The sequence below is a fragment of the Salvia splendens genome, chromosome 10 (genome assembly GCF_004379255.2).
Source record: "Salvia splendens isolate huo1 chromosome 10, SspV2, whole genome shotgun sequence".
Classification (NCBI taxonomy): Eukaryota; Viridiplantae; Streptophyta; class Magnoliopsida; order Lamiales; family Lamiaceae; genus Salvia; species Salvia splendens.
Genome location: NC_056041.1, coordinates 6951316 through 6978450, shown reverse-complemented (window position 1 = coordinate 6978450; position 27135 = coordinate 6951316). Strand labels below are relative to the sequence as shown.

General features: G+C 43.5%; 2 protein-coding genes and 2 non-coding genes across 28 annotated transcripts; 3 read left to right on the top strand and 1 right to left on the bottom strand.

The window, feature by feature from the left end:
• The first annotated feature begins 6850 nt into the window (after positions 1-6850).
• On the top strand, positions 6851-11413 carry LOC121750995 (endo-1,4-beta-xylanase 1-like). 23 transcript variants are annotated; one of them, XR_006039975.1, is made up of 8 exons: positions 7030-7096; positions 8258-8279; positions 8351-8612; positions 8708-8856; positions 10020-10389; positions 10468-10627; positions 10778-10865; positions 11152-11413. XR_006039975.1 is itself a non-coding variant. In XM_042145701.1 (3 exons), the coding sequence occupies exons 1-3, from the start codon at positions 9517-9519 to the stop codon at positions 10490-10492; spliced, it is 357 nt and encodes a 118-aa protein (XP_042001635.1). In that variant the 5' UTR covers positions 8878-9516; the 3' UTR covers positions 10493-10627. The 23 variants fall into 23 exon arrangements, 1 of the variants encoding a protein (XP_042001635.1); XR_006039977.1 differs by having other exon boundaries at positions 7039-7096; positions 8261-8279; XR_006039976.1 differs by lacking the exon at positions 7030-7096 and adding an exon at positions 7118-7809 and having other exon boundaries at positions 8261-8279.
• On the top strand, positions 7434-7630 carry LOC121753439. Its single transcript, XR_006040417.1, has one exon. It is a non-coding gene; the product is annotated as a U2 spliceosomal RNA (small nuclear RNA).
• LOC121753438 lies at positions 9194-9389 on the top strand. The gene has a single exon (XR_006040416.1). It is a non-coding gene; the product is annotated as a U2 spliceosomal RNA (small nuclear RNA).
• Positions 11414-17074: 5661 nt separating the features above from the next.
• On the bottom strand, positions 17075-19918 carry LOC121750880 (UDP-glucuronate:xylan alpha-glucuronosyltransferase 1-like). 3 transcript variants are annotated; one of them, XM_042145524.1, is made up of 5 exons: positions 19769-19918; positions 19554-19601; positions 19282-19488; positions 18569-19197; positions 17075-18230 (listed from the first exon to the last, which is right to left on the bottom strand). In XM_042145524.1, the coding sequence occupies exons 2-5, from the start codon at positions 19571-19573 to the stop codon at positions 17197-17199; spliced, it is 1890 nt and encodes a 629-aa protein (XP_042001458.1). In that variant the 5' UTR covers positions 19574-19601; positions 19769-19918; the 3' UTR covers positions 17075-17196. The 3 variants fall into 3 exon arrangements, with proteins under 3 accessions (XP_042001458.1, XP_042001460.1, XP_042001459.1); XM_042145526.1 differs by having other exon boundaries at positions 18569-19179; positions 19769-19917; XM_042145525.1 differs by lacking the exon at positions 19769-19918 and having other exon boundaries at positions 19554-19753.
• Between the last annotated feature and the right edge of the window lie 7217 nt (positions 19919-27135).

Sequence of the window (27135 nt, the reverse complement as noted above, 5' to 3'; positions counted from 1 at the left end):
TTATCCGAAAATAGGAGAAACTTCGGCTGATGCTTTGCGCTTTGTCCAAATACTTCTTCATTCTCTCGTCACGAGCTTCACTTGTACCCAACATGTGATTTACTATGACTTGTGAATCACAATGGACTTTGAGAGATTTGACGAGCAGACTTTGCGCTAACTGGAGTCCGGCCAGGAGGGCTTCGTACTCGGCTTCATTATTAGTAGTGGGGAATAGGAACCGAAGTGAGTAGGTTACCTCGTGTCCGTCGGGAGCGACGAGTAAAATACCAGCTCCACTTCCCATCTTGTTTGAAGCTCCATCTACGAATCCGCTCCAGCAGTCTGGCGGCTCTACTTCGGATTCCAAGGGCTGTGCTAGTTCGGCATTGGCAGACTTTTTCTGTTCGGCAATGACAGGGATTGCTTGATCGAACTTGGCTTCTGTAAGAAAATCTGCCAAGGCTTGTCCCTTGATGGCTTTTCGAGGTAGGTACTCGATTGAGTGTTCTCCCAGCTCTATGGCCCATTTGGCGATTCTGCCTGATGCTTCTGGCTTGGTCAAAACTTGCCGAAGAGGCAGATCGGTTAAGACGCATACCGTGTGAGCATAGAAGTATGGCCGCAGTCTCCTTGCTGCATTTACTAACGCCAGAGCAATTTTTTCCAGAGGTTGATACCTTGTTTCTGGACCTCTTAATGCTCGGCTTGTAAAGTAGATGGGAAACTGCTTTAGGCCTTCTTCTCGTACAAGCACCGCGCTGATGGTTTGATCTGATGCCGCTAAGTATAAGAATATTACTTCGGCTTCGGTTGGAGCAGAGAGAATAGGAAGCTCGGCTAGATAACTTTTGAGCTCGTCAAAGGCCTTTTTCTGCTCGGCTCCCCACTCGAACTTGGGTGCCTTTTTCAACACCTTGAAGAACGGCAGTTGCTTTTCGGCTGCTTGGGAAAGGAATCGATTCAGTGCGGCTAGACATCCGGTTAGCCTTTGCACGTCATGTATGGACTTCGGCATTGCCATGTGCTGAACGACTTGAACTTTTGAGGGATTTGCCTTGAGTCCGTCCTTTGAAACCCAACAACCCAGAAATTTTCCTGAATCTACCAAAAAGGTACATTTTTGGGGGTTGAGTTTGAGGTTGGCTTTTCGGAGCACGTCGAGAGTGGATTTGAGGTTGCCTTCGTACTCCGAAGTGCTTTTGCTTTTGACAACTATGTCGTCGACATACACTTCAACCTGTTTCCCGATTAGGTGCCGAAAAAGCTTGTCTACCATCCTTTGATAAGTGGCTCCGGCATTCTTTAAACCGAATGGCATCTTTTTATAAGCGAAAATGCCGAAATCGGTAATGAAAGCTGTTTTCGGAGCGTCACTCTCATCCATCAACACTTGGTGATATCCTTTGTATAAATCAAGAAAACAGAAAATTTCGAAGCCGATCAAAGCTTCTACTTTTTTATCTATATTCGGAAGGGGATAGCAATCTTTAGGACAGTGCTTGTTTAGATCGGTAAAATCTATGCACATCCGCCATCCTCCTTCTTTTTTCTTGATCATCACAGGATTGGCCACCCAAGAAGGATATTTCACCTCGAATAGTACATCCGCTTTTAGTAATTGGCGGACTTCGTCATGGATGACTTGGCTTCTTTCTGCCGCAAAGAGTCTTTGCTTCTGTTTTACTGGCCGGATTGAAGGATCAATATTTAACCGATGAGTGATTACCTCGGGGGGCACTCCGGTCATGTCCAACGGAGACCATGCAAAGACATCTTTGTACTCCTTGAGGAGCAGAATGGTCTTTTCCCGGAGTAGAGGCGTTCCTACGAAGCCGATCTTGACCGTTCTGGATGGATCATCTTCGTATAACTGAACGGTCATTGAGTTCGGCTCTGAAGTGACTTCGGTCATCTCGCTTGCCTCTGACTCCGGTTGCTGTGATTGCTATGCTTGATGGTGCCGAACTGATTGTTCGGCACTTTTAAGCGCAATCTGCAGACATTCTTTTGCTCTCTTTTGATCACCTCGGATGACCGCTATCCCACCTTTAGTGGGGATCTTGATGGTGAGGTGATAAGTAGAGCAAACGGCCCGAACTGTGTTGAGCCAGTCTCTCCCCAGGATGATGTTGTACGGGGACCGAGCTTTCACCACAAAGAACTCGATCATCGTATTGGAGCTTGTAGGCGCTTTTCCCACCGTGATTGGAAGGCTAATAATACCTTCAGGGCGGGTGTCCTCCTGGGCGAAACTTTTCAGAGGAAGCGGAGCCGGACTGAGCCGAGCTGGATCCACTTCCATTTTATCGAAACATTCTTTAAAAAGAATGCTGACTGACGCTCCTGTATCCACAAATACTCTGTGGATCAGTTTGTTTGCCACTCCGGCTTGAATGACAATAGCGTCTTGGTGAGGAGAGATGGCTGGGACGGGATCGGCATCTGAAAATGTAATCACTTCGTCTTTCTTCAGCCTTTTATGTGTTGGCTCCTCTTGATTGGAACCTCTGCGTTCTGCTTTTAGGGACGACTTAGTCTTCCCGGCAGGGAGAGCATCAATAGTCAGGATTACTCCATCATATTGCGGCTCGTCGTCGTCTTCGGGATCCTCATGCCTTTTCGGATCCTGAGGATTGCAGTTCGCACCTCTCTGTCTTTTGTTCTTTTTCGGCTGCTTGCTTTGGTATTTTTTTAACGTTCCTGTTTTCACAAGAACATCAATACCTGCAGCCAAATCTCGGCACTCCTCGGTATCGTGACCGTGGGTTTGATGGAAGGAGCAAAATTGATCCTGAGGTCGGCGCGCGGCCGATTTCGTCATCCGCCTTGGTTTTTCGAACATATCGGAATGTAGTTCGAAAATTTCCGCTCTTGACTTGTTTAAGGGTGCGAACTGAGCGGGCGGCTTCTCAGGATTGAGACGTGGTCCCAATCTGCCTTGTACCGGTGCCCTTTGAATTCTTTCAAAAGGAGTTCGGCGAGGAAACCTCTGATCGCTATGATCGGGCTTCTTTTCGTCTCCTCGGGATGAGCTGTCTAAAGACCGTTTTCGACGGTCTGCCTCATCCGCACGGGAAAACTGGTCCGCAATGTCCCACATTTCTTGAGCTGTTTGCGGACCGCACTCCACGAGCTTTCTGTAGAGAGCTCCGGGCAGGATTCCATTTTGGAATGCCGAAATGACAAGTAGATCATTGAGATTATCTACTTGTAGGCATTCCTTGTGGAATCTCGTCAGGAAGTCGCTGATCTTTTCGTCGCGACCTTGACGTATAGAAAGCAGCTGAGCCGAAGTGATCCGGGCTTCTGCTTTCTGAAAGAACCTCCTGTGGAAAGCATCCATTAGATCTCGGTAGGATCTAATGCTGCCTTGAGGAAGGCTGTCGAACCACCTTCTGGCGTTCCCGATGAGCAGCTCGGGGAACAGCTTGCACATATGGACCTCATTGAGACCCTGGTTCGCCATATTATATTGATAGCGTCCCAAGAAGTCATGAGGATCCTCTAGCCCGTCATACGTCATTGACGGTGTCCGGTAGTTCCGCGGCAAAGGAGTTCGGGTGATGTCGTCCGAGAACGGAGTCTTTAATGCTCCGTACATGGCGAACCCGACATCTCTTCGGTACGGAGGAGATGGAGTTCTCCTGTGGTTCCGGTACCGAGGAGGAACTGGAACATGTCGGGGTTGAGGATTCTTTCTCCTGGAAGACACGTCACTACTGCGGTAGTGACTTTCATGTCTGGATGAGGAGGGAGAATCCGCCGTTGTCTTCTCCGGCTGTTGGCTCTTCTGCAGGAAGGTTAAGAACTCCTCCTGCTTCTCGGCCAAGAACAGCTTGACAGCTTCATTTAAATCGGGCTGCTGGGAAGACTCGGTGCGATGACTCCTGGAGTGGCTTGTTCCTTCTTCGTGAGAACCGGAGGTAGATGTCTCCCGAAGCCGTTTTTCAGACCTGCGAGCTGGACTAGCTTCCTCACGGTTATCACGAATAGTATTATGGGTGGTGTGTGATCTGGTATGCATTTTTTTTTTTTTGGGGTGGAAAAAGGGTCAAAAATTCGCTTTATCACAAATTTGGTTCTCTGTTTCCCACAGACGGCGCCAGTGATGAATCTGCGAATTTTTGATGGTGATGAATGCTCGTAAAAATAAAGGAAGATCAACACACAGAGATTTACGTGGTTCGATTTACTGAGGTAAATCTACGTCCACGGGAAGAAAAGAGGGCAGAGTTGTATTGCTTGATCTGTTTTCTACAGCTAACAATACAGACTTGCTATTTGCTATTTTCTCTCTAGAGAGCTTAACAGAAGTTAACAGAAGGAGATTATCTATCTGACCTAGGTTCTATTTATACATTGAACCAAGATCGTGGCATGCAGCATTTATTAGGTAGTGGATGTCGTGGAGGTCGTGGCGACCTTGCATGGGTCCACTATCCTGCATGAGTTAATGACTGCTTGACACCACTAAATAGATCGTCGGTGTAGCGGAGGTGGAAATCTTGCATGAGTCCACTATTTCCTAGTTCGGTCGAATACTGAGACCGGACTGCTGAATTATTGCCGAGCAGCTTTTGCCGATCTGAGAGTAGAGCTTGATGCCGACCAGAGAGCAGAGTTTGATTGGTTGGCTTTTACCGAGCTGTAGGCTGAGGCCGAACTCTGTGGTTGTGCCGAACTGAACTCTTGAGTCATGCCGGACTGATACTCTTTAGCCATGCCGAACTGATACTCTTTCTTGGGCTTTACTGCTGTTGGGCTTGTTTAGTATTTGCTTAGTACGTACTCCATCACCCACATTTTTTCTCCAAACCATGTCTTCACAGAAGAACAGCTTTGGCACCATCCTCTTTGTGGTGACACCAAAACACACGTATGTATCATCTTTCAAACCATGCAAGAACAACCCTCCCCATGTGATAGGCTTTCACCTCCCGCAACGATGACGGGCGACGCAGCGACGACCGGTCGGCACCTGCGTGACAGGCGGCGGCGAGAGAGAGGGAGTTGAAAGTGGGGAGGTGTGAAAGTTTATTTATCGATGTATTGTTTTCCAAGATTATAATACAATGAAGATTTTTCAAAACTCTCATTGATATCGACGCCATGAACTTCTATGTTTTTTTCTCCAAATAACTTCAATTTTATTGTTCTATTAAAATGAATTAAAATGGAAGGACTATTGGGAAGGCTAAATGATATTGTAGGGCCGTGGAATGGCTGAAAGTATTTTTGGAAGGGCTTAATAATGGGACGGGAGAATTATTTTTTGAGAGGACGGTGAGAAATCGTGAAAGAGTGAAATGATCTATCCTGTTGTGAATGCTCTTAGTATAAAATTATGATTAATTAGACATATCATTTGTCACTCCAAAACTACTATAGTAACTTTTACACAATCCATATACCCTCCCTATAGTATATGTTTGTTTACCTTACGAACAGTTAAATGTAAGACATGCATGTTACGCTTAAGACGTATAAACATCATCTTGCGTGGAGCATTGTATAAAAACACCTTTTTATAATACTCCCTCCGTCATTAAAGAATATGCATATTGAGTTCGGTATGAATTTTAATACTCCCTCCGTCCCGCACTACTTGCACTTATTTCCTTTCTGGGCGTCCAAAGTTATTTGCACTCTTTCCATTTTTAGTAACAATTTATACCTACAGCCGTAATTGTTGACTTTGTCTATCACTCATTCCTTAATCTCCGTGCCCAAAAGGAAAGGTGCGAGTACTGTGAGACGGAGGGAGTACAAAATTAGAAAAGTAAGAGATAGATATAGATAAAAATAATTAAAGTATTATTAGTGGAGAATGAGTTCCACCTCATCAGAGTGAAAAAGATTTTTAATTGGAAATTGCATATTATTGTGTGACGGACTAAAAAGGAAAGAATACATGTTCTCTTGTGACAGGGGTAGTATTATTGGAACAATTTTAATTAACCCTTCGATATGAAGATATGATTAGGTAACAAAACATACCAAGTATTCGTATAACCATTAACAAGAGCTATATAGTAGTTCGAAATCGGTCTCATTTCGTTATCAAAATGATTAGATTTTAATTTGCGGGCATGCAGCACTTGAAACCCTGTAAAAATCTGAACTTTTTATTGGTTACTGTGGAACAACCTTATTCTTCTGCCATCTGTGGTGGCGTGAACAATATGGAGAAGCAAGCAATGCCGATGGACCTATTCTTCACCGAGGTGACTGTTTTTCCTAATTAAGTCGAAGAGTTGTTAAACAGCTTTATTGGAAAATCCCGACTCTTCAACTTACTAGTGAGAGAAACACATATATATAAATATACTGAACTAATTTTGCTTTAGGGGTCAATCGATACTGGTTTTGAAGTTTGACTTTACTGGCCATCTTGTTCCGTGGAGTTAGTTAATTACACCAAATATTGGTTTCTTTGTTCACTGATTTGTTACCAATGAGCTGTGAAAATGTATGTTTTGGATGCTATTGTGTCTGCATATTGTTGTTTTCTATATGTTCTTCCTTTCATCTTTAGCCCAAACTGATCAAATTTCATGAATTTATTTAGCAGAAGTTGAATCATAAATCATGTAATCACTGCTCTGCAAAACTTGCTCCCAACATCATAATGAACCATGATTTTTCTGGAGGACTTCATCAACCGCTGTGTTGCCTATGTCACTTCAGAAGAAACTGCTTATTCTCGAGGGAAATCGGCTAAGCTAAGCGGCCATTTGGCTGTTGTTGCAAACCGTAAAGAATGCTGGCAAGGCCTGGAGCAAGACATCACCAACAGAGTCACTGCAGGCTCCATTTACACCCTCTGTGCTGGCCACTTTGAGACTCGAAAGCAATTTCTTTGCAGTTAGCTACAAGTTCATTGCAAAGTAGTGATAACTGTCTTCGTTGCCTTTTTTTTACTATTGCTTCATGATTCATTATCTGATCCTGTGTTTTGTAAGCAGGGCTTCCGCTTCCACAGATCACTGGGAGAAGCTAGAATGCTCCTTCTCGCTGCCAATTCTGCCCCGTTGTCTTGTCATTTATCTAGAAGGGCCTTGATCTATTTATAAGATCGGTTGTCGTCTCCTCCAACACCTCCAGTCAGCCTGATGTAAGTTAATGCTATCTGTCAATCATACAAAGTAAATGGAAGATACCGTGTTGGGTTATTTTGTTGCTTGCTTTTGTTAATGTGGTACCTTGGTTTAATAGCAAATGTTATCTTTCAATGTGGTGATTCAGGACATGGATGATACTTTGTTTTGAGTTATTTTTTGTTTAGTCTAGTTGCTGGTGCTCCAAATGAGAATTAAAAATCATTGATAAAAAGCATATGCTCAAAGCTGGAAAAGAAAAAAGTCTTGAATATTTCTCCCACATCGAATATGAGACTAAACATAAGCTTCCAAACTTAGTATAAAACTTGAGGTCCTTGAACAAAGAAGCTCATACCTTTCTCGGCCTTTTGGCTAAGATCAAGTGTAGTATCTGTTCTTATCAGTTTAATATCTGATATGTGGACCATTGGTTCACACGATATTAAATTTATTTTTTGAGGGGGGAAAGCCTGTCGAGGTAGCTTGCTATCTGGGCTTTCGAGCGTCGCCTATGCGTTGCACTACTGCACATGCCTGGCGCATCCCGCCAATCGTAGTCTAATCTTCTCTCATCTCTAATGAAACAATGCTTAGTAGTTTTGATGTTTTCGCGTTGAATAAGTGGTATAATTTTGCTGGAGAAGAGTTGCTATGTACGAATAGAATGAAAGCGTAATGAGAGTCCAAGTATCTGGAATCGAATGTATATGGATCTCCAAAAAAAAAGGTGCATATTTGAGGCAACACTAATCATTCTACCACTAGAGCAAACACGCACACAACATCATCGACCTGATTAGTGTCACGACAATCCCCTCAGTTATATATCTTAACTTTGGTGTCCCATTTTATATCTGCACCTTTTTTCTTTGGTTTCCAATTTTTTCTTGAATTTTAATTTCTAACGGTTTAGTACAATCTATTCTTAAGATTATTAATCCATTTTTACATTGATTCTATAATTTCATAATTAATTTCATTACAGTTACTCAATCCATATTTTCCTATTTGTAATCTTTTAAAATCTTCGTAATATTTAAAGTAGTGTATGCAAAATGTATGCTATGCAACTCTTTGGATGCTATTGTATGTGCATATTGTTGTTTTCCAAATGTCCTTCCTTTCAGCTTTAGCTCATTGCAGACAAACTGATGAAATTTCTTGAATTTATTTAGCAGAAGTTGAATCATAAATTGGGTAATAATCTGGCTCCGAGGCTGCTGCTGCAAAACCTGCTCCCAATATCATAATCAACCATGATTTTTCAGGTGGACTTCATCACTGGCACCCCAACTGGTGTTTTGCCTATGTCACTTCAGAACCAACTGCTCATCCGCGAGGGCTAAGTGGCTGTTTTGCTGTTGTTGCGAACCGTAAAGAATGCTGGCAAGGCCTGGAGCAGGACATCACCAATAGAGTCTCAGCAGGCTCCATTTACACCATCCGTGCTTGGGTTGGAGTGTCGAGCCTTCAAGGCGCCACAGACGTGCTGGCCACTTTGAGACTCGAAAGCAATTTCTTTGCAGTTAGGTACAAGTTCATTGCAAAGTAGTGATAACTCTTCGTTGCCTTTTTTTTTACTATTGCTTCATGATTCATTTTCTGATCCTGTGTTTTGTAAGCAGTGCTTCCGCTTCCACAGATCACTGGGAGAAGCTAGAAGGCTCCTTCTCGCTGCCAATTCTGCCCCGTTGTCTTGTCCTTTATCTAGAAGGGCCTTGATCTATTTATAAGATCGGTTGTCGTCTCCTCCAACACCTCCAGTCAGCCTGATGTAAGTTAATGCTATCTGTCAATCATACAAAGTAAATGGAAGATACCGTGTTGGGTTATTTTGTTGCTTGCTTTTGTTAATGTGGTACCTTGGTTTAATAGCAAATGTTATCTTTCAATGTGGTGATTCAGGACATGGATGATACTTTGTTTTGAGTTATTTTTTGTTTAGTCTAGTTGCTGGTGCTCCAAATGAGAATTAAAAATCATTGATAAAAAGCATATGCTCAAAGCTGGAAAAGAAAAAAGTCTTGAATATTTCTCCCACATCGAATATGAGACTAAACATAAGCTTCCAAACTTAGTATAAAACTTGAGGTCCTTGAACAAAGAAGCTCATACCTTTCTCGGCCTTTTGGCTAAGATCAAGTGTAGTATCTGTTCTTATCAGTTTAATATCTGATATGTGGACCATTGGTTCACACGATATTAAATTTATTTTTTGAGGGGGAAAGCCTGTCGAGGTAGCTTGCTATCTGGGCTTTCGAGCGTCGCCTATGCGTTGCACTACTGCACAGGCCTGGCGCATCCCGCCAATCGTAGTCTAATCTTCTCTCATCTCTAATGAAACAATGCTTAGTAGTTTTGATGTTTTCGCGTTGAATAAGTAGTATAATTTTGCTGGAGAGGAGTTGCTATGTACGAATAGAATGAAAGCGTAATGAGAGTCCAAGTATCTGGAATCGAATGTATATGGATCTCCAAAAAAAAAGGTGCATATTTGAGGCAACACTAATCATTCTACCACTAGAGCAAACACGCACACAACATCATCGACCTGATTAGTGTCACGACAATCCCTTCAGTTATATATCTTAACTTTGGTGTCCCATTTTATATCTGCACCTTTTTTCTTTGGTTTCCAATTTTTTCTTGAATTTTAATTTCTAACGGTTTAGTACAATCTATTCTTAAGATTATTAATCCATTTTTACATTGATTCTATAATTTCATAATTAATTTCATTACAGTTACTCAATCCATATTTTCCTATTTGTAATCTTTTAAAATCTTCGTAATATTTAAAGTAGTGTATGCAAAATGTATGCTATGCAACTCTTTGGATGCTATTGTATGTGCATATTGTTGTTTTCCAAATGTCCTTCCTTTCAGCTTTAGCTCATTGCAGACAAACTGATGAAATTTCTTGAATTTATTTAGCAGAAGTTGAATCATAAATTGGGTAATAATCTGGCTCCGAGGCTGCTGCTGCAAAACCTGCTCCCAATATCATAATCAACCATGATTTTTCAGGTGGACTTCATCACTGGCACCCCAACTGGTGTTTTGCCTATGTCACTTCAGAACCAACTGCTCATCCGCGAGGGCTAAGTGGCTGTTTTGCTGTTGTTGCGAACCGTAAAGAATGCTGGCAAGGCCTGGAGCAGGACATCACCAATAGAGTCTCAGCAGGCTCCATTTACACCATCCGTGCTTGGGTTGGAGTGTCGAGCCTTCAAGGCGCCACAGACGTGCTGGCCACTTTGAGACTCGAAAGCAATTTCTTTTCAGTTAGCTACAAGTTCATTGCAAAGTAACTGTCTTAGTTATCTTTTTTATGTTTGCTCTATTGCTTCATGACTCAGTTTCTGATCCTGTTGTTTGTAAGCAGAGCTTCTGCTTCCATGGACCACTGAGAGAAGTTAGAAGGAACCTTCTCACTGCCAATTCTGCCCCGTCGTGTTATCCTTTATCTTGAAGGGCCTTCTCCTGGCACTGAACTATTTATAAGATCGGTTGTCGTATCCTGCAACACCTCCAGTGTGTCTGATGTAAGTTAATGCTCCTCCATGTGTCTCTCAGCTATATGTTTACTGTTTAGTGAGCTTTTACTGTTAAGGACTCAATCATGAGTATCAATCATAAAAAGCAAATTCCTTACTATATACATAGATACACTTACATATTTTCCCTTTTGACAGAAAAACCACAATGATACACTTAACATTAAATGCCTTACTGTTAAGGACTCAATCATGATTCACAACACTGAAAAACCACAATGATAAGGTTGGTTGCTTATTTCCACATATATATGAATGTATATTAGCTTGATCAAAGTATAAGAAATCACAGGTGATGAAATGTCTTCAAATTGGCATGAAAAGCATAGTTCACTGTGGTGGATAAATTTGCTAGTATTTTGTTTGCTTGTCTGATAAAATTGATGTACAATTACCCCATGTCATGAAGTTGTTTGGTCATTTGTATTCGATTCCTGTGTATTTTGTATGGTTTGATGAATTCCACACCAAAGACCATGTGTAGAACATGTCTGATTACATCTCTGACTCAGGTGTAAAACCTCCTTTTGCTGCATCAAAGTCTTTTCAGACTCCCAATATTTCTCTCTCTTCTGAAGTCCACGTTCGTCGTTTCTGGCATGATGTTGAACTACACGTTGCTGCTATGTTAATTGGCAATAGTCTTGGTTTGATTTGGAGCCAGTAATAGGTTGCTGTAAAATGCCATTAAGTTAGGGAGCTTGCTTTTATTATAACAACATTCATGTACACTGACTCCTTCAGGAAATGGATGATACTGTTGGGATTTACACACACAAGGCTTTCACACACTCAAGAAGATCACACACACACTCACTGTTGTATGAGATCACACAATGCAGAAACACACACACTCACACTTTAAGTATTGAAGATGATAATCTTGGAGAGAAACTGGAAAACTCTTTATTGATTAAACTACTAACTACATACACGGTTTATGAGCTATTTAAAGCTCTACAATCAAGTAGCAACTGCTACTAACTAACTACAACAAGAATCAAGAAAACAAGAAGAATAACCGCTACATCTCAGCTAACTAACTGCTGCTCCAACGGCTAGTTTCTCTAGGTTGCTTCTTCCTTCTCGGCTCAAGACCGAACTCCCTTCTCGGCTCAAAACCGAACTCCCTTCTCGGCTCAAAAACCGAACTCCCTTCTCGGCTAGTTCCAGCTCAAAGCCGAGCTTCCTTCTTCTGCCTTCTTCTTCCAACTGAAATGAGCACTCCATTATTACAATTCTCCACCTGAGGGCTCATCTCAGTTCTTGCACACACATTGATCAACTTCTTGCAATGATCAAACTTGTCTCTACCTAGAGACTTTGTTAGCATGTCAGCCGGATTGTGCAAGGTGTTAATCTTAATCACCTTCACTCTCCCCTTCTCAATCTCATCTCTAATAAAATGCAACTTTATGTCTATGTGCTTGCTCCTTTCATGAAAACCCGGATGTTTAGCCAAGCACATAGCTGAGCTGCTGTCACAATGAATCACCATTGTCTTTTGGTCAAAACCAAAGTCAGAAATCACCCCCTGAATCCAAAAGCTCTCCTGTACAGCTGCAGTGAGAGCTATATACTCTGATTCTGTTGTTGAGAGAGCAACAACACTTTGCAAACCTGATTTCCAGCTGATTACAGTTCCAAACATGGTGAAAAGATAACCTGTTTGGGACTTTCTGTTGTCCAGGTTTGCAGCATAGTCTGCATCACAATAGCCCTGCACAACCTCCTCAGATTCACCTTCCCAGCCATTGAAGACAATTCCCCAGCCACTGGTTGACTTCATGTACCTCAAGCTGCTGCAATTCCCAATCTAGCTGATTCACCACAGCCAACAAAATCCTAATAGAAGTGTGCTTAACAACCGGAGCAAACACCTCATTGAAGTCAACTCCTTCTTGCTGTGTAAATCCCCTTGCCACCAGCCTTGCTTTGAACCTGATTCTGTCTTTATCAGTGGTCTCTACCTTCTTTTTAAACAACCACTTGCAACTGATCAGCTTCCTCTCATTTCCATCTGTATTCAGCTTGGATTTGTCCACCAAAATCCAGGTTTTGTTCTTGAGTAAAGACTCTATTTCTTCATTCATGGCCTCTATCCATCTCTCTCTGTCTTTGCTTCTCATGGCCTCTTTATAGGTGAGAGGATCAGCAATATCAATACTCTCAGCAGCACACAGTGCATAATAGACCATATCTGCAAATTTCTCAGGAGGCTTTGCATTTCTCCTTCCCCTATCTCTTGCAATCTGGTACTCTCTGGTAGGATCTGCTGTGGGCTCATCATTTCTTCTACCTTGAGCTGGAGCACCATCACCCTCTGGATCAGGTTCATTTTCTGAGTCAGTGACTCCACCTGCTCCTAGGCCAACTCCCATAGGCTCCACCTTGAAGAAATCACTCTCAACTTCACTGGAGTCACTGGAGTCCAGCTTATCTTTCAAGTAGGGCATCTGATCCTCCAAGAACACCACATCCCTACTCACCACCACCTTCTGCCTACCAGGCTCAATACACCAGAGCCTATACCCCTTAACACCCCTCTGATATCCCAGCAAGATACATTTCAGAGCCCTAGCTTCAAGCTTACTTTGCCTAGCATGAGCATAGGCTGCACACCCAAACACCTTGTATTTTGAGTAGTCACTATGAGCTCCATACCACATGTAATCAGGAGTTTCAGATTTCAGGGCAGTAGATGGGCATTTATTGATGAGATAGGCTGCTGTATACACCGCCTCTCCCCAGAACCTGCTGCTCAAACCAGAACCAAGAAGCAGGCACCTCACCCTCTCTAGGATAGTCCTATTCATCCTCTCCACAACACCATTTTGCTGGGGATTACCAGGAACAGTACGGTGCCTCTTCATACCCTTCTCTTTGCAAAATATATCAAATTCAGCAGACAAGAATTCCAAGCCATTGTCAGTTCTTAAACATTTAACACTCCTTCCTTTCTCTAGCTCCACCTCCTTACACCATATCTTGAACTTAGTGAGTGTTTCAGATTTTTCCTTAAGAATATATACCCACAACTTCCTTGTATAGTCATCAATGATAGCTAGATAATACTTTCCTCCACCAATTGAACACACCGGTGAAGGCCCCCAAAGATCACTATGTATGTAGTCTAAAGGGGCTGTAGAAGAGTGAATACCTGTAGGATAGGGTGCCTTCTTTGCTTTTCCAAGTATACACTGCTCACAGGGGTCCATCTTGTTGAAATCTCCAGAGATCAGGCCCTTCTTGATGAGTTCTTTCAAGCTTCCTTCTGCTGGATGGCCCAGCCTCTTGTGCCATAGCATTAGGGAATCATCTGACACAGCATTGCTTTCTCCATCAACAGCCTTAGCCTTCAAATAATAGAGAATATGCTCTCTGTCAGCCTCCATCATCACTGCATCTCCAGATTTCACAAACAATTTTCCTTGACTCATTAATATAGTGAACCCCCTCTGCTCCAACATTCCCAATGAGATGAGGTTCCTCTTCACTTCTGGAATATACCTCACCCCAGTCAGGATCTTCACAGAGCCATCTTGTAGGCTTAGCTTCACCTTCCCTATCCCTTTTATCTGACAAGTATGATTATTTCCAAGAACAACCGTACCCGATGCTTCTTGAAGATCATGAAACCAGCTTCTATTGGGGCACATATGGAAGCTGCACCCCGAGTCCATTATCCACCTATGACTGACCCCACTGTCACTAATATTCATAAGTTGAGCCGGGGGATCAGCACTCTCCACACAATCAGATTGGTTGTGTCCCTCAGAGGCCATCTTCCTCTTCCATGCATGACAATCTTTCTTCAAATGTCCAGGTTTCTTGCACCAATAGCAAGCTCTGGTTTCCTTCTGAGCATCAGAACTTGAGGGTTTAGGGCCCTCAAACTTCTTCTTGAAGTTCTGCTTCTTGAACTTCTTCACATTCAAGGCCTCTGCAGCTTGAACATTGGAGCTTGCAGAGCCTCTGTTGGCTGTCTTCTGGAGTTCTTTGGCCATCAAGGCTGAATAGACTTCTGCATAGGTGATAGGTTTATCTCTTCCATAGATAATTGCATCACTTAACTGGTCATACGAGCTAGGCAAGGCATTCAATGTGAGAATGGCCTTATCCTCATCTGAAATCTTGACATCAACAGATCCCAGGTCATCAATGATCTTGTTGAACTCCTCTAGCTGCTCAATGATGGACCTATCTCCAGAAAAACTATAGGCATACAGCCTCTTCTTGAGATACAGCCGGTTAGCCAAGGATTTGGCCAAGTAAACTTCATCCAACTTGTCCAAGATCTCCACCGCAGTCTTGGCTTCTTGAACATCCCTCAAGACCTTATCTCCAAGGCACAGAATCACTGCAGAATGTGCCTTGAGCTGCATCTCCTCCATCTTTGCCTGAGCTTTATCATCAAGCACTGGAGCCTTTCCTTTCTCCTCTGGTTTTGCAAGAACTGCGGCCAAGCCTTGTTGAATCAAAACCGCCTTCATCTTCATCTTCCACAGGCTATAATCATTCTTGCCTGTGAACTTTTCTGCATCAAGCCTTGCTGCCATCTCTGAAACCGTTTGATCCTCTGCAAATCAGCTTCAATATCCCTTCCCACAGACGGCGCCACTTGTTGGGATTTACACACACAAGGCTTTCACACACTCAAGAAGATCACACACACACTCACTGTTGTATGAGATCACACAATGCAGAAACACACACACTCACACTTTGAGTATTGAAGATGATAATCTTGGAGAGAAACTGGAAAACTCTTTATTGATTAAACTACTAACTACATACACGGTTTATGAGCTATTTAAAGCTCTACAATCAAGTAGCAACTGCTACTAACTAACTACAACAAGAATCAAGAAAACAAGAAGAATAACCGCTACATCTCAGCTAACTAACTGCTGCTCCAACGGGCTAGTTTCTCTAGGTTGCTTCTTCCTTCTCGGCTCAAGACCGAACTCCCTTCTCGGCTCAAAACCGAACTCCCTTCTTGGCTCAAAAACCGAACTCCCTTCTCGGCTCAAAAACCGAACTCCCTTCTCGGCTAGTTCCAGCTCAAAGCCGAGCTTCCTTCTTCTGCCTTCTTCTTCCAACTGAAATGAACACTCCATTATTACAGATACCATGTTGAGTTGTTTTTTTGCTTGCTTTTACTATTACCTATGTTGTATCTTGGTTTAATTGCAAATGTTATCTTTAATGTGGTGACTTCAGGACATGGATGATACTTTGTTCTGTCTAGTTGACGGTGCCCCAAATGAGTTACAAAATTGGGAAAAAAATGGTCTTCCTATGTTGCACTATTTTTCCCACATCGAATACGAGAGTAAACCAAAGCTTCCAAGCATAGTATAAAATTTACGTCGTTTTGTATGCGTTATATTTTACCATGGGAGACGAGTAGCATTTCTCGGCAGGAACGCATAGATGGTATCACGCACATTTTAATTAAAAAGTTGGAATTTTTCATCGTGATTTCTTAACTATCCATGAACTATAATTAATTATAATATTATATCTAAATATTCCTTGTTTATTGAAGTCCTCGAGATTTGATAGAATAGGTATAACAGAAACGAATTTAGATGGACCCCCCAAAATTGGGCACATTGGCCCAATTATGCTATTTAAATGAGAAATGGGCCTGATACATTAAGATGAAGAGATTGTAATTTAAGGACTTAATTTGGACGTTTGCATTGTTTGGCAATTCTATATGGAGTACTAGTAGTATTTTTTAATGCCCCAAGTCATACTCAATTTGAAATCCAGATTTTTAGCATAAAACATTTATCATATCTACCACAACCAACACACGCACAGACCACATTGACCTATTTAGTGTCACGACAATCCCCTAAGCTATCTATCTTAATTTTTGAGTCCGATTTAATATCTACACTTTTTAGTTTTTTCTTCAATTTTGCTCTCTCTCTCTTAGAAAGTTTGTCACTTATTTCCATTTTCCATCCCGTAAAGTTTATCATATTTTATTTTTACTATTTTTGATAGTAGACTCTATATTCCAATAACTTATTTTCATTTACATTTTCTTATAAAATTAGTAGTAATCCATATATAAAAGATTCACGTTCCACTAACTTCCCATTACTTATGCAGGGTCAAAATATGAAAAAAAAATTAGGATGGAGGGAGTAATTTCAATAGGTTCCCTATCAATCTATTCTTAAGATTATTACTCCATTTTAAAATTTATTTATAATTTATTATTCCCATATGACACTCTTTTATCCACCAACAAATTACTACTCCACTTAGGAGTATTTTTATTTACTGTTTATTAACACTCGTGTGTAACGAAGTGTATTCTAAATGGGGTGATGGTGGGAAGAAAAAAGGTGGGATGGATAATTAATTTCATCGGAAAGTTGTGGCGAGATAGAATAATTTTAGTGATGAAGAATCTAAAGCCAAAAAAAGTTAAACGCATGTTATTAGTGAAGAACAAGTAGCAAAAATGTGTATACATACATACATACATATATCTAGCGAGACAAACAGCATGACAATAGGATGATGAAGAATGATCAGAAAGCAAGAGTTGGTCCTTTGTTAAGAAAGGCAGGCGGCGTAGGCACGGGAAAATCCAGCTCCGTCCAATTACTCTCTCCCCAATGCTTGAGCATACTCTTCCAATTACAATACGGATCAATACACCTCTTCATCCTCTCATCCCTCACCCTAATCCTCCAATGCCCATCCTCATATCCCCCCTTCTCCGCCTCCCTCCTGTCCCACTCCAGCTGCGCCTTCTGCTTTGACGCCAGCAGGCAGAACTCCTTCAGCTCCCCTGGCATCGCGTCGTGCACCCTCCACCACTTGTTGTGCGCCACGTCGCTCGCAAACTCCTGCAGTATGTCCACGTTCCAGTTGCAGTCGTAGTCCTTGTAGCACATCCACGGCTTGTTCCCCAAATAATGCAACACGTACAGCACCGCTGGCTCCGCCGCAAACAGCCTCGTCTTCTTATTCTTCACCGCCTGGTCGTCCCCTATCCAGAAGTTCTTCAAAAAATTCATGTGTTTCGGGATCCGGTGCCACCACGTGAAGATCTCGTTTAAGTAGCCCTGGTCGCCACCGTTGTAGGACTCTATCTCGTTGATGTGCTCCATGAGGAGGCGGAACGTGCAGTTGGAGGGCTCGATGACCATCACGCCCGAGTTGAAGAGGGTGCCGTTGTTGCCGGTGGCGGAGATCTCCGGCATGGAGAAGAGGAAGTCGATGTTGCGGAGGATCAGGAGGTCGGCGTCGATGAAGATGATCTTGTCGTAGTCGGTTAGCTGCCAGAGCCGGAACTTGCTGTAGTTCCACTCGTTGTACGCGTCTTTCTCGGCTTTCGGGTTTCGGATCCGCGTTATGGTGCGGACCTTCCACCCCGCGAGTTCGAGCCCGCTGCGGTGGTATTCACTGATCGTTTCATCGACTAGGATCACCAGATCACGAGTGGACCCCGCCATGCGTATGCTCTGCGCGGCCGCGATGGCGCCGCAGACGTAGTCGTGGGCCGAGTGCAGGATCGTCGCGTACGCCTCCCGCTGCTTCTTTCCAGTGTAGTCTATATCTGACAGAAATTACATGTACATTGAGTAATCGACATGTAACTTTTGGTAATAATATGTAATTTGGGTAATCAATGTGGAATTACTTCTTGGTAATCAACATATTACTTTAGTTGTAATGTTGATATTCTGATGAATGATGAGTACTAATTGATAGTAATTGATAATTATCTAAATGCCGGACATTTTCCGTTAATGCCTAAAGCAACGGGATAAACTCGACCTTACCTAGTGAAAAATGAAAATGGTACTAGCAATTATCTAAAGGGCAGGACATTTTCGGGTAAACGCTCAAACAAATGATAGGACAAAATCAACCATTTACCCAACAATTAATTACCTTGGGATCCGAGGGGAAGCGCAAGCTCACATGATCCGACCGGAAGCTGCAGCTTAGCGCGCAACGCATTAAGCTGCGGCCGATACAACCACGCATTCCCCTCCCGCGCCACAAGATCCTTGCAAGTGAACAAATTGGGTATCGGGAAGCACCGGGTCACGAAAAGCAGATTCACCGGATAACTCCCTTTGCACGCCGACGCCAGCCCCGCAGCCGCAAGCTGCAGGTGGAGCCGCGCCACGTCTCTCGACCAGTTCCCCTCGTTCCTGCAGGGGAGCTTCACCGCCACGAGATCAAGCCGCTGCGCCGGCACCTGCAGCCGCGGCAGAGCAGGGCAGCTCGGCACCACGTCGTCCTGCTCCTCGTCGATCCACTCCGGGAAGAGCACATCCCACGTCACGTTCCTCTCCGCGTGGTCGAGGCTCAGCGCGGTGTGGTTCGCCGCAGGGAAGATCCGCCGCGACTCCCGCGCCTCGCCCTCGTTGAAATTGACGAGTCCAATCCCTCCGATTTCGGTCTCCCTCGGCAGCTTGTTCACTGCGGCGGTTATGTCGCTCCAATTGATATCGAAATCAGCGGTGTAGCGGGGATCGGAGCCGCCCCAAATCCACCTGCTCACAAAACGCTGCCTGCATTATCAACAGTATCGATACCTGATACTCTCGGAAACAGAGACAATCGACGAATCAATATAATGAAGAGCAGCGACGTACCGTGAGACTTTGAGTGCGACGCCGTTTTGCTGGCACACGGGCGGGGAGGAGAGGATGGTGAGGAACGAGCCTAGCACGATGATAGCTAGGATTAATTTCAATGGATGAGGTCTGCATCTACTGTTTTTGTCTGGAACTACGAATTTCAGGGGATTTCCCACGCTTTTCACTTTGATCCTCTGTAACTTCCTCTTGTATGCATCGTCTCTGCAAGTCTTTAAATTTAATATCGCAATTAAAATATAAAAAAAAACCCGGAGAAATGAACTCACAGGCGTTGTCTGGAGTCCATGATCAGGCTTCAAATTCGGGTTGACAATCTGTTCATCAGAAAATGGAATAGTTAGCACAAATTGAAAGGAAAGGAAGAGTAGTACTCGAATTACTATAAATAGGAAGAATGTCTATATGTTCAATTTGTATAGCAAAATTCTGAGGAGCAGGATGGCTATTTGATCTATAGAGTATAGGTTTTAATCATTTTTACCTTTTTGAGGAGTTGAAATAGTTGTTCTTGTAAGGAATTTTGATTGGTGAGGAGAAGAGAGAAGAGGCAGAGAGTGTTAATGGAGAAGGAACGTCGGTATGAATCCTGCTATCATATACGAGTTATTATAACTACCGAATTCAGAATCATCTGGATCATTTTTATTTATAATTTCTTTTGTTAGTGCGCACACACACAAATTAAATGTTACTGATATTGTAGTAAAATTGGTGACAAACCAAAATCAGTTCTTGAAAAACTTTTTCACTTAATTTAATTGTGTAAGTTGTTTAATGACTTAATATTACCAACAACTATGATTAAATTAAAAAATACTTGCCAAAATGAATTAAGGAGTAGCTGGATTAGGTTCATGAAAACAATAGGTTTACACACTCTGACAATGATTTATGAGTAATATTTGTCGCTAAACACTCTGATAATGATTTATGAGTCATATTTGTCGCTAAACAAATAGCAACACCGATTTTTTTTCTTGATGGTTACAATAATTATAGTTAGTCAGTGAAAAGGGGTAGTTATTTATTGGTTATAAACTCTATTAGTATTAAATTATAGAACCAAATTAAATTAACCAAATCTAAGTTTTTATGCTTTCTGTAGTTAAGTGGTCCATATTGTTTGCAGTAATGGCTACTCAATAATCAAGTCAAAAGCTAATGGAATTGTCTTTGAAGGAGTGTAAACATCTAAGTTAGAATTGACCATCCTTTTTTACAGCCTTTTTAAAAATGTTTGATAACTAATCAATTGATAATCTGTAAAAGGAAAACAAAACAATTTCTTGCACATTAAATTTGTTGGTCAACAAACAGTCATTTGGTTTAATTTGATATCACACTTACATTTATAGAATTAGATTATTCAGATTTATAATGTCTCAAATGGCATTTTTTTATGCGCTCTTGTCGTTAATAATAATAATAATAATAATAATAATAATAATAATAATAATAATGAGTTTTTTGCCCAATTATGCTATCACCTAATTTTTTACCTTCACATTTTTTGTGTTAATATCACAGTGGATATAATGGCGAATAATAGTTGGGATATCTTTTTCTGATAAGATGGTGTTTGATAGGAGAAGTAGGTATACAACTTTAATCTAATTTATCTTCTGCTCATGATCTTAACAAGACATTATACTACGTGTAATGCACTTGTAGTTCTACGATTACTCATTTCATTCATATATATATTTGTTATCACATACTATAAGCTTTGATAATGACTACAAGTTTACATATTCTATAATCACTTATCATGTACATCATTTTCAATCGAAAATGTATCAAGGTTATGTATTCCATAAAAGTAAATTATTAAATGTTAAAGAGAATGTTTTGGTATAGTACAATATTTGAATTATATCAAGTCACCAACATATATAATTAGATGTTAAGATAAAAGTTAAGCTAGGAATAATGATGGCCAAAACATGTTTAAATGCACAACACATGTCGATAGGGTGGGATATCTTTGTATGACTGGACCCTTCCACCTATCGCCAAGTATTCAACCGTTTCGTTACTCCATCGCATACTTCTACTTTTTTAAATACTTTTTAAATTAAAAATAAATATGTCTTTTACATTTTACAAATAATTTGTTATAGTTGATGATGGGGTGCGTACTAAACAAGCCCAACAGCAATGACGGCCCATCAGCCCAAAGCCCAAGGAAGAGTATGAGTTCGGCATTACCAAAGAGTTCGACCTCAGCCTACAGCTCGGTAAAAGCCAACCAATCAAGCTCTGCTCTCAGGTCGGCATCAAGCTCTACTCTCAGATCGGCAACCAAAGCAGTTCGGTCTCAGTATTCGACCGAACAAGGAGTTAGTGGACCCATACAGGATTTCCACAACTTCCAACACACCCACTACCACGTGGTGTCAACTCAGGCCACGATCGTAGGCCATGACCTACGCTACATCCACGATCTTAGGCCATGACCTCCACGACATCCACAACCATCATTAGTGGTGATGCAAGCCACGATCTTAGTTCAATGTATAAATAGAACTTAGATCAGATAGAAGAAGGTTAAGCTCTCTAGAGATAAAATATCATATAGCAAGTCTGTGTTGTAAGCTGTAATCCCAGATCAAGCAATACAATCTTGCCCTCCCTTCTTCCCGTGGACGTAGATTTACTTCAGTAAATCGAACCACGTAAATTCATTGTGTCGTAGTCTTTATTCTCTACCAGCATTTACTAACATCAGAAATTCGCGGATCCATCACTGGCGCCGTCTGTGGGAAACAGAGAACCAAATTTGTGATAAAGCGAATTTTTGACCCTTTTTCCACCCCAAAAAAATGCATACCAGATCACACACTACCCGTAATACCGTTCGTGAAAACCATGAGGAAGCTAGTCCAGCCCGCAGGTCCGGAAAACAGCCTCGGGAGACATCTACTTCCAGTTTTCACGATGAAGGAACAAGCCGCTCAAAAGGTCCACACACCGAGTCTTCCCAGCAGCCTGATTTGAATGAGGCTGTCAAGCTGTTCTTGGCTGAGAAGCAGGATGAGTTCTTAGCTTTCCTGCAAAAGAGCCAACAGCCGAAGACGAAAACGGTGGGTTCTCCTTCCTCATCCAGACATGAAAGTCACTACCGCAGTAGTGCCATGTCTTCCAGGAAGAAGAATCCTCAACCCCGACATGTTCCTGTTCCTCCTCGGTACCGGAATCACAGGAGATCTCCATCTCCTCCATACCGAAGAGATGTCGGGTTCGCCATGTACGGAGCATTGAAGACTCCGTTCTCGGACGATATCACCCGAACTCCCCTTCCACAGAACTACCGAACTCCGTCGATGACTTATGACGGGTTGGTGGATCCTCATGACTTCCTGGGACGCTATCAGTATAATATGGCGAACCAAGGTCTCAATGAGGTCCATATGTGCAAGCTGTTCCCCGAGCTGCTTATCGGGAACGCAAGAAGGTGGTTCGATAGCCTCCCCCAAGGCAGCATTAGATCTTACCGAGATCTAATGGAGGCTTTCCACAGGAGGTTCTTTCAGAAAGCGGAAGCCCGGATCACTTCGGCTCAGCTGCTTTCTATACGTCAAGGTCGCGACGAAAAGATCAACGACTTCATGACGAGATTCCACAAGGAATGCCTACAAGTAGATGATCTCAACGATCTACTTGTCATTTCGGCATTCCAAAATGGAATCCTGCCCGGAGCTCTCTACAGAAAGCTCGTGGAATGCAGTCCGCAAACAGCTCAAGAGATGTGGGACATTGCGGACAAGTTTTCTCGTGCCGATGAGGCAGACCGTCGAAAACGGTCTTTAGACAGCTCATCTAGAGAAGACAAAAAGAAGCCCGATCATAGCGATCAGAGGCTTCCTCGCCGAACACCTTCCCCACCAAAGGAGGGATAGCGGTCATCCGAGGTGATCGAAAAAGAGCAAGTGTGTTCGCAGATTGCGCTTAAAAGTGCCGAGCAATCAGTTCGGCACCATCAAGCATAGCAATCACAGCAGCCGGAGTCAGAGGCAGGCGAAATGACCGAAGTCACACCAGTCCCCGAACTCAATTTCTCCTCAGAAATGAATGGTGACGGACTGAGAGCCGAACTAGATCTTGCCGAAGAAAGAAGAGAATTGGCCTGCATAAAAGCAGCCAAGTACAAGGAGCAAGTAGCCCGGTATTATAACCAAAGGGTGAAAAAGCTGCAATTTCAAGTGGGAGATCTCGTCTTGAGAAACAACGAAGTAAGCCGAGCAGAAAAGCTGGGCGAACTCGAACCCACATGGGAAGGTCCATATCGGGTGTCAGAAGTCCTCGGCAAAGGGTCTTACAAATTGACTCACGTGTCAGGAGCACAAGTACCCCGAACATGGTACGTTTCCAACCTCAAAAAGTTCCATTTGTAAGAGACAGTCCAGTCAGTCTTGAGTCCTGTTCGGTCAATGTGCTTTCTTTGGTTTGCTTGGTCTTTGTTTGTCTCTGTGCGTTTTGTCTGTGTGTTTTGTCTGTCTCTGTGCGTGTCGTCTCTTACAAATGTTACTGAGGTATCTTGTTCTTCGAAGGCTGATCCCCTTCTTAGAACATATACAAGCCAACGATTGTGAGTCAAAGCTTCTAAAGAGGATACAAGACCACAATTCAGCTTAAACAAGCAGTTCGTCTGAAACGAACTGCAATAAGCCAACGATTGTGAAGTCCAAGCTTCTAAAGAGGATACAAGACCACAATTCAGCTTAAGAATCAAGCACTTCGTCCGAAACGAACTGCAACAAAAGTCCGATTCACGCGATAAAACTTGCCTGAATTAGGACAAGGGAAAGTCCGATCCACGCGATAAAACTCGCCGAATTAGGACAAGGGAAAATCCGATCCCCAAATTAGGACAACGGAAAGTCCGATCCGAGCGATAAAACTCGCCAAATTAGGACACAAGCTTAGTCCGGTCAAAGATGATTATTTCATCAGACCAAAGACGAGTCCGGTCAAAGATGTTTATTTCATCAGACCAAAGACGAGTCCGGTCAAAGATGTTTATTTCATCAGACCAAAGACGAGTCCGGTCAAAGATGTTTATTTCATCAGACCAAAGACGAGTCCGGTCAAAGATGTTTATTTCATCAGACCAAAGACGAGTCCGGTCAAAGATGTTTATTTCATCAGACCAAAGACGAGTCCGGTCAAAGATGTTTATTTCATCAGACCAAAGACGAGTCCGGTCAAAGATGTTTATTTCATCAGACCAAAGACGAGTCCGGTCAAAGATGTTTATTTCATCAGACCTAAGACGAGTCCGGTCAATGATGTTTATTTCATCAGACCAAAGACGAGTCCGGTCAAAGATGTTTATTTCATCAGACCAAGGACCAAGTCCGGTCAAAGAAGTTTACTTCATAAGACCGAGGACAAGTACGATGAAATTGTTTCGCAGAACTGTAAGCAGTGATAAAAGCGAAAGGAAAAAAATTTCATTTTTTAAATCTCGTTCGGCAGACAATTCAGCTCCCCTACGAGAAGGCATTACGCCATTACAAAGGACTATTCTACTGTCCTCGGTTGCTAAAGTTAAGCCACCTATCTGCAAAATCCTCTGGAAGCCGAGTTCGGTTGTTCCGAGCAGATGAAGAATAAGCAGGTCGACGAGATGCTATCCTCGACCCAACACCTCTTCCGCGAGCCCCAGAAGCTCTAACCCCTCGGCGATGAAGAGTCTCTGCAATAAGCATCTGCTGATCTTGCTCGCTCATAGTCACAACTCCTCGGCGAATTTCAGTCCGTCCCTGTCTTGACGATTCCGGTTGCTCCTGAGCCCGTTCTCGTCTTGACGTTTCCGGCTGTTCCGGAGTTCGTTGTTGACTTGGAGTAGGATTTTGAACAAGGGAACCAGAGGCTTGATCTGGAGTGCGAGCATCTGTTGGCGGGAAATGCCTAAGGAATCTCTCGATTGAGGGACGCCGGGAAAGAATGATGTCGTACCGAGAAGCCCAGCGCCGTAATGATTTCACAACTTGTTGGCAAGCCGAGCTCTCCAGCGCATTGTTCCTCCGGAGTACATGATATTCCTCCCACAGTTCGTCAACTCGACTCTGAACATCTGATATGGTCACTCCCCCGCGCACACGGATGTAATCCTCGTACGCAGTCCTCTCAGCAATGGTCGTATTCAGCTCGGCCTCCAGATCCTTCTTATCGGACTCTAAGTCCTTATTATCGGCCTCCAGCTTCACTAAACGAGCCAGAAGCTCGTCATTCTTCGTCTGATCGGCTATAGCTCTTTTCTCAGCTTCGTCTAAAGCCGAAGAGTACAGCCGTTTCCAGTGAAGTATCTCCATCTCCTTGAGTACAAAGCAGCTATATTAGTTCGGCAGCTGTACCGAGCAGATAGTAAAATACAACAGGAATAAAGGCGAGTACGAAAAGCTATACGAAGACAAGTGCAGAGAATTTTTCATTCACAAGGAAAATTTTTTACACTAGGAGGGCTTCAAGGCCCTTTTACAAGGAAGAAACTAGACTAAGAGAAGGGAGACGAAATCATACTCCGCCAGCTTCGTCTCTGGCTCCTCGGTCTGGTCCAGCTTCTTTCTCCTGAGCTACCTCAGCCTCGGCCTCGCATCCTGCCGGCCTCGCCTCCGCCTCCTGATCGGCTTCCTTCTCCGGATGCCCGGCCCGCTCGACTTCGGCCTCCTGCTCCAGCGGCTCGGCCTCACCCTCTCCGTTGTAAGTCGAAGCGGGTGAAACGGGTCCCACGGAGGCAAAGATAGCCTCCAGGTTCTCGTCCCGATCAGCTCGACAACTCCGGACTCGGTCTGCAGAAAGCAGGACCGAGGATGAAGCGAGCTCCTCAAGGAGCGGCAGATTCTGAAGCCGAGCTGCTATCTCTCGGCTGTACAGAGGCAGCACGACGTCGGCCCCCTGCTCGCCCTTATCGGTAATTAGCCTTACCAGACTACCGACAAAGGCCGAGAACTGGCCGCTCAAAAAGAGTTTCTCCGTGTAAACACGGAGAGCCTCCCCCTGGGCAGCCACGGCGGCAGCCTCCTTCTGAGCCTCCCGGTGCTTCGTCTGCTCTTGCAGGATGATGAGCTGGTTTTTGGCTGACCGGGCTTCATCCTGAGCCGAGATCCTAGCAGCTCGGGCCCTCTCAAATTTGGCCTCAGCCTGTTCGGCCAGACTACGAGCAAGATGCAACTTCTTCTGCATCTCCTCGTAGTCGTGGGATGCTTTGGAGAGCTCCACGGAGACGAGCTTGGCTCTCTGAAGATGAACAAGGAAAAAACTCAACAGAATGGCCATCAAAAAATGTGGAAAAGAAGCCAAGTCAGAAAGCTTACCTCCACAAAATTCGTCGGCCATTGAAAAGGCTCAGGGACGTGTTCCGGGATGTCTGCAACCACCTCGGAGATGACCAGGTCTTTCCCCGGCACTCTTGGGGACTCATGAAATTTCCCCTTCCCTTTAGCCGAACACGGCTCCGGCTCTTTCGGATCCGAAGAAGAGGTTTTTTGCCTCTTCGGATTCTTCTCGGCTTCAGACGCCGAGCGAGGGGCTCTCTGCCTCTCCGGCTCCACAAGCTCGGAGGACTTTCGGATAGCCTTATTCAACATGTACACTGCCAAAAAGCAAGAAAGCCAGGTTAGTTTTCTTCGTTAAAGCAGTAGAGCATAAAGATAAAGAGAAATCCTCACCCTCGGCCTCTTCGTCCGAAGACGAGATGTCGAACACGACGTCGCCCTTGACGAGCTCAGACTCCGTGTATTGTTTCCTAACTATGGGAATCTTGTTGAGCTCGCCATCGAGCTCGTCCAACGGTTCAGGCCGAGGATGACGGATAACGGACTTCGGCCCTCTCCAGGGAAAACT